General features: G+C 49.7%; 1 protein-coding gene across 2 annotated transcripts in view; it reads left to right on the top strand.

Annotated features, from left to right (window-relative positions):
• The first annotated feature begins 526 nt into the window (after positions 1-526).
• Positions 527-7058, top strand: part of Sash1 (SAM and SH3 domain containing 1) — a 169557-nt gene continuing 163025 nt past the window's right edge. The window contains exon 1 of one of the 2 annotated variants that reach the window (XM_038338613.1): positions 527-1215. In XM_038338613.1, coding sequence (XP_038194541.1) covers positions 1075-1215 — 141 coding nt within the window. In that variant the 5' untranslated portion in view covers positions 527-1074. The remainder of the gene's footprint in view (positions 1216-7058) is intronic. The other variant, XM_038338612.1, reaches the window with a different exon arrangement.

Genomic DNA, 7058 nt, shown 5'->3' with positions numbered 1-7058 from the left:
CTTTTCCTTGTGAAAACACAGGCCTGGAGTGTGCATGGCATGGGCTGAACGGCCATAAAATTAACCTTTAGTTTTGAACATACACCTTGCCTGTGTTTTTCATGTAAAAAACCCGTTTCGTGTAAAACAAACAAACAAACAAAACCCTTACAACCCAAAGATGGTCTCTCCTAATTACCCGAAAACCCTGTAAGTGCACAGCACTGTGGCGACTTGGGAGCCAAATGTCCCCACTCTTCCAAGGACCCAAACAATGGCTCGTGCCCAGGCGAGCTTTGTCACACTTTGTTTTCCAAGAAGCCTGGGCCGACAGACAGGGCTGTGATTGCATGGGTTGTTCGACTTGCCCAGGGCGAGGTGTGGGTTGTCACCATACTAACCCCTCCTTTAAGCGAGCAGTTTAAAGATTAACTTTCTGCTGTTTCTGTGGCGGAAGGCGCGGGGTGAATGGCGCGATTGGGGACTTGTGCGGGGTCCGGGGCCCGCGGCGCGGCTGCGCTTTCAACTGGCGATTTGTAGGCTGGGCTGGGGCTCATTTCCATAGCGCCTGACATCAGAGCACCTTTTGTTGCTAAACGCTTTCTTGAGCCTGGAGGGGAGGGAGTCATGTGGAGTTGGAAGAGCTCATTCTGAAGAGAGGGGTCCGGGACTGGCTAGCCCGTGTTCACAGGCGCCACCGTCCACTGTCCGGCCCCGCGCAGACTCTCCAGTAGAGGCGAGTCGCGTGCCGCCCGGAGCCGGTCCCCATCGCAGGACACAGATCCTGTGCAGTGGGGGCTCGTAGCTCCCTCGCCCTTCAAACTCCCCGCCGCAGCCAGTGGTGCCGACTCTGCTCCAGCTACCCTGTTGCTGCGCCCCGCCCGGCTAGGAAAAGTTTCTGGAGTTGTCAATCGCGGTCGCCGCGAATCGAGGTGCAGAGTCCTGGCAGTGGGGCTCGTACCCGGCGCTGCCTCGGGCATGCGACGCGGGGGCGCGGCCTGGTGACGCCGCGGGCGGGGACCTTGCGCCCCGGCGGCCGACGTGCGGCTGTGGGCCGTGGGTATCGCGGGGAACCGGGCGCACGGGGACGCGGTCATGGAGGAGGACGCGGGAGCTGCTGGCCCGGCGCCGGAGCCGGAGCCCGAGCCCGAGGTGGAAGCCGCGCAGGAACCTGAGCCGGAGGCCGGCACCTCCGAGGCTTTCTCCCGCCTCTGGACCGACGTGATGGGCATCCTGGTGAGCTACGTGGGGAGGCGTGCTCGGAAAGCGGGGCTCGCCCCTAGCCCATCCATTGTGGGGATCCTTTCTTCTCCCCGCTGTCTTCTCTTGATACAAGGCTTCAAACTGTAATTAAAAAAATTATTTTAAAATAAATAACGATCCACCGGTTACATCAGTGGCGGCTTTTGAACAATTGGCTGTAATCAGGGACACCTGCTTAGAAAAGTTGGCGTGGAAAAAGCCAGAAAGTAGATGTAAATACTACTTGTAAATATTTGGCGGGTGGACTCTTCATGGCCTCACGGCAATGATGTTTATCCGCACAGGGCTTGTCGTGTGCCCACGAGAGGAAAACAACCATTTCCTTATGCAGAACTACCACAGTGTTTACTCGCTCAGCCCGCGGCTCTTGCAGTTTGTAGAATTACAGGATATTTGTTTTATTTGTTTGGGACTGAAAACAATAGGAGGTATATTTCTGAGTGTGTTGATAAGAGGTTTTGAACAGTCCTGTGACTAAAGGCGTCCATGGATTTGCATTAATTCTGGAAAGCAGTTTTTATACCCCGAAGATGAAGTTCAGTAGCGGGTTTGCATGGATAGAGCTTTTACACACAGACGTCTTAACCCATGTGAGGATTTCCGATTGCCAGATGTGTAGCTCATCCGAAAACACTCGGACATTTACTCAGAGGTACTCATTTTCTCACAGGAGTAGGTGTTTATAGCAGCGTCTCTGTGGTAGCAATACAGAGTGTAGTTCTCACCTAGGTGGAAAGGTGTATGCCTGGTTCAAATCCCCGTCTCCAACTGGCTGCGATTACCATGGCCAGGTCATTCACCCCTTGTGAGTCTCCATCTCATCAGCTGAAACACAGGATAAGAAGTCTTGCTTCTTGGATTTTATGAGATGCACTCCTGATGAATAAATAGTAGATGTTCAATGACTTCAGCTCTGTTTATTTATTTTTTTCCTGCATCTAGAGCCTGTCTCTCATTTTTCTGGACAACTTGAAGTTCAGTGTGTCCCATTTTTCTGGGTTTAAAGATTTCTACCTGAGCCTTAAACTATATAATAAAAGACACATTTACCTATGGTAGAATTGTTAAGTACGCAGCACGCAGTGTACATACACCATAATATTTTGGATTTAAAATCCATGGCATTTTTTGAGTCTTTCAGATGCTCGTTTGGAATTCCAGAAAAACCAACGAGCGTTTTAAATTGGTGACCGAGAGTCTGAAGTTCCACCTCATCTGGTTCTTGCCTAGAAGCCGCTCTGAATTTCCGTCTCTGAGAACACAGGTTTTGATACCATCACAGCGCATCTTTCAGGAGGGTGTGGGCTGGGTGTGCGTGGGGCGGGGGTTGCTGGCAAAAATGCAAGCTATACCGAGTGCCTTATGGGGAGGAGGATTGGCAGGTGGTACTTTCTGAATGTTTTCCTTCGGCTGGCAGATTCCGGCACTGTTGAGTTAGTTGTAGCAGAGTGTTCTTTGGCTGAGTTAAAGATGGGGTGGGACCCTAGAGGATCAAACCTGTTACTCAAAGAGCAGATGCAAGAGAAAAGAAAATAGGTGCTCCTACCCAGCCTAGAGCTGAGTGTGAAGCCGGAAGAGAGAAGGTCACTGTGACCCAAACGTTTTCCTATCCTTTGTGCAGTCTTCGTTTTCCTTGGGACAAACCTTGGGCATTTCTTAGTAAACTGCAGGAAGGGACACCTGACTGTCTTGTTTTATGCATAGTGGGGAGGTCCCATGTTAAAAGGCAGGATCTCGCTACCAACAGAGAATGGTCCTCCAAGAGTGTATGAACAACTGCGTCTTTTGGTAATATATGAAGACACAGCGGTGACATTTGGGTTGCTCTCTTCTTGCAGAAGCCCGAGGCACAGTTTCCTTCATTGTGTGTTTGTAATTGTGGGATTCTACAGTCATCTAAAGGGTCTGACCAATGGCGTGTACCTTGCTAGAGACAATGTCTGAGTTGACCCATTGCCTGTCAGTCAGCCTAGTAGGCAGGCAATAGCTATTTTTAGGTAGAAGAGCAGGATCACATCTCTGACAGCCACCCCCCCCCCCCTCACTTCTCTAATGTGGGCAAGGCCGAGGGTGAGGGTGGAATTTATTAGTTATACCCCAGGGAAGGCTGTGGTGCAGGGTTATTAGTGAATTAATTAGTTATAATTCAGTAAACAAGGTATGAATACTGGAGTTCATAGAACACATTTTGCTTACAAATTAATTCAGTCCATGCGCAGTTAAGCAGCAAATAGTTACTTTTCAGATAATTGTTAACAAAATACTTAGAGAATACTAAAACAGTCTAAAGCATGGAAATAATGCAATGACCGAGCACATAAACACTAGTAAGTCAACACAGAAATAGTGAATGAAGAGAGGCTGACTCATGGGAGTCCCTGCTGTGAAGAGCTGACCCGGCTCAGTATCTGAGATCAGTCTTCAGTCTCCATTGCCTGTAATTAACTGGGTGTGTAGCACATCATTTGTCAAGTCAGAAAGGAGGCTTGTGCTTTTTAAATACAGAAGTCCCATTAAAAGGTATCTCCCTTATAGCAGGAGTACTTACGAGGGTGCTAATGAATTCTGTCCCTGAAAAGGCTGCCATTTGGGCAATTTCATCAGGCCAACCAAAATCCGGGTGCTTCCAAGGTAAAGGCAAGTTGTGAAATATTTGTAAGCCCTGAGCAGTCAGACTCGGTGTTCTTGTGCAATTGGCCATTCTTTTAGATAGCTCGACACTGTGGTCAGGCCTAGATTTCTCAAAGCATGACACCTTCCTGCCTGCCCAGAAGTGCAGAATTAAGAGTCCAGTGTGGTTGTTTTCTCTTTACCATTTCTCTGCCCCTTGTTTTCTGGTTGGGGATAGTACTTATTTTTTTCCAAGTGAGAATTGCCAAGTTTATTTAGATATGGTTAGATAGGAAAAGTTTTTCTTTCTTTCCCAGGACTGATTAACTTTATGGCAAATTGTGGTAACAGTCATTCAGCTTTGGCCTTTGGTAGCTGAGGGCCTCTCAGGCTGAACCAGGCCTCCATAGCTGATGACTGGGAAGAAGTGTGGTAAGGGCTTGTTGTTCCCGGGACCCTGTGAGACACCCCCACCGCCACCGGAAGCTTCCTCTGTTCCCTCTGGCCTCTGTAGTTTGTCCTCAGTTCCCAGCACCCCCAGTAGACGCTCAGTGTGGAAGAAAGCACCTCAGAATTCTAGACAACTACACTGTAGGCTTGAGTCCTCAGAGCTATTGTATCCAGCTGTCCGGCTGTTTACTCCAGTTCTGAAATAAAGCAGAACCCCAAAACCTAAATGAAGGAAGAAGGAAAACAAAGGGAAGAATGCATCCTTTTGTCAGGCCAAGTGTGGAGGAGGAGAGATGCTAGTGAGGTCCTGAGGGGGTCTTTAGCATGCTGACTCCTTGGGCAACAGTTGATTTACATGTACCCTGGGGAGGTGTCTCCAGTGACGGCTTATCAAGGAATGATCTAATTAAATTTACACATTGGAATTTGAGAGTCTGGGGCTAGGGGTGTGTGGCTCTGTGGGTAGTGCGTTTGCCTAGCAGGCAGGGAGCAGCACTACTTTCTGGGGTGATGATGGTACATACCTGTGGTCCCAGCACTGCACTGGAGGCGGAGGCGGGAGAATCGGAAGCTCAAGGTCATCCTCAGCTATGGTGACTGTGGACCAGAGAAGGAATGGGGCTGGGGTGGGGTCAAGGTGAGGGCGACGAATTGCTCCAGGTAATCCTTGAGGTGCTGGTCTGCAAAAGAAAACAAAACCAAACCAACGAAAACTGGCATTCATAGCTGTGGGGGAGCGTTGCCTTCCTCCCCCTTCCCCCCCCCCCCCCCCCCCCCCCCGTGTCGGAGGCCCCTGCTCCCAAGCTGCCTCCTTTCCTTGGTACCTTGCCCGTTGGTTTTCATTTGCCCGTCTCTGTTTTCGCTGTTCCTTCTGCTACATCCTACGAACCTTCCCTCTTCGCTCCCGGATGTGGCAGGATGGTGGAGGCAGCCCTCAGCAAGCGTGAGGATGGAGTTCCCTTGCTGGGCTGAGCCTCTGCACCTCCCCTCTCAGTTGGACACCCGTACAGATATGTCAGCAAAAAAGAGCAGTAGGGAAAACAGAGAAAAGACAGTGTATTGACTGTGGCCACACTGGGAAGAACATCCCAGACAGGCCCCAACTTTGTCTTTGGGGGTCCTGGCTTGAGGTTTAGGTTTAAATAGAAAACAAGCAAGCATAATGAAGCAGACCTAGTCACTCTTGTGTCCAGTGTCCTGCCTCTGCTGTGGTCATGCGAGCTGGTCAGGTAAGCTGGTACTCTGTTAGTCTGTTAGTGTAAGGGTACAGCCATGGTCAATTGTCCTCATCTGTGGAGGCAAGGGTGGCGGTCTGTGCTGGGAGGTTCCACTCTTCCCGGAACTTAGGTGACTCAAGGGGAAGGCTTTAGGAGGTAACTTATCTCTGAGCCTTAGGTGAAATAGGCCCAGCATGAAGGCAAAGATCTCGCTGGGGCTTTCCTCTTGCTTTGAGTCACCCTGTGGGGCTCCGGAGAGGGAGTCCATGCATTTTATTTAGCAAAAGCGGCTTCTAGGTGACTGTGTCACTGCTGCCCTCATTTTGCAGTCCAGAGGTAGCGTGTCTGCTAGAGGAAGGGCCTGCCTAGCTGAGAAGCGGGGGACAAAATGCGGGAGAGAACAGACTAGTGAGGTGGGCGCAGTGTTCAGTGTTCACCACGTCATCGTTCTTCCGGCTTCAGTGAGGAGCCATTGCAGGATTATAAACTGGCGTGGAATACACCTGTGTTTTACGGAAGTGCCTCTCGAGGCTGGGGGTGTAACTCAGTGCTGTATTGCCCACCTAGCCTGAGCAAGACCCTGTGTTTACTGCCGCCCCTGCGCCCCTAAAAAAGGCAGGGGGAGGTGCTAAAGCTGGGTTACTACGTGATGGCTCCCTTCATAAAGTTTCTACCTCAGGAGCATGAGGACCTGAATGTGGGTTCCCAGCACCCACGTGTGAAAAGCCTGGTGTGCTTTAGTGGCTATAACTAGTGCCCGGCCGAGAGGGAGACCGGTGGATCCCGGAGAGAGCTCGGAGGAGGTGGTGCAGGTGGATCCCAGAGGACACTGGCTAGCCAGACAAGTCAGCTGTGAGCCCCTGGAGAGCTCTCAAAAGATAAGGAAGAGAGTTAGTGGACGATAACTGCTGTTGACCTCTGCCCCCTCCCCACTACACAATCAAAAATACATTTAAGAAAAAATGCTAGTTGGTGGTAATAAATTGGCAATGTCTCTGGAGGAAGAAATGAACACTGATATAAACGGTTTCTATAACTTTAACCTCAGTAAAATCTTGTGGGTTTGGAGACTGCACTAACAGTCCAGCTGGAGGGGATGGATGAGGGTAGGGGCTACACGTATATACATTCCATCTTTATCTCTCTTTTAATACTGTCAAGCCAAAGCTTTCACTGCACAGCAAAAGAAATGAAGGGTTGCTTCCCACCAATGCTTATAAAGATCAACACTACTGCCTGAATATCTGGCTCTGTAGTACCTGAGTCCGCTGCTGGCCTCCAAGGGCAGCAGTACACAGTGCACGTACAGACAAACATACACACACATAGAGATAACATAAATCTTTTTAAACAATTTTTTATTTATACTTTTGTCATGTGGCCTGAAACTCTATGTAGTCCAGGCTGGACCCAAACCCACAGTCTCTTCTATCTCAGTCTCCGAAGTTGTGGGTTTACAAGTATGAACCACGATGCTCAACTACAAATAAACTTTTTTTTAGTAAGTACTTTACTTCTTTATCTAGACCAGAGTGATGG

The sequence above is a fragment of the Arvicola amphibius genome, chromosome 8 (assembly GCF_903992535.2).
Source record: "Arvicola amphibius chromosome 8, mArvAmp1.2, whole genome shotgun sequence".
Taxonomy (NCBI): domain Eukaryota; kingdom Metazoa; phylum Chordata; class Mammalia; order Rodentia; family Cricetidae; genus Arvicola; species Arvicola amphibius.
This window is presented reverse-complemented; position numbering and strand designations above follow the sequence as displayed.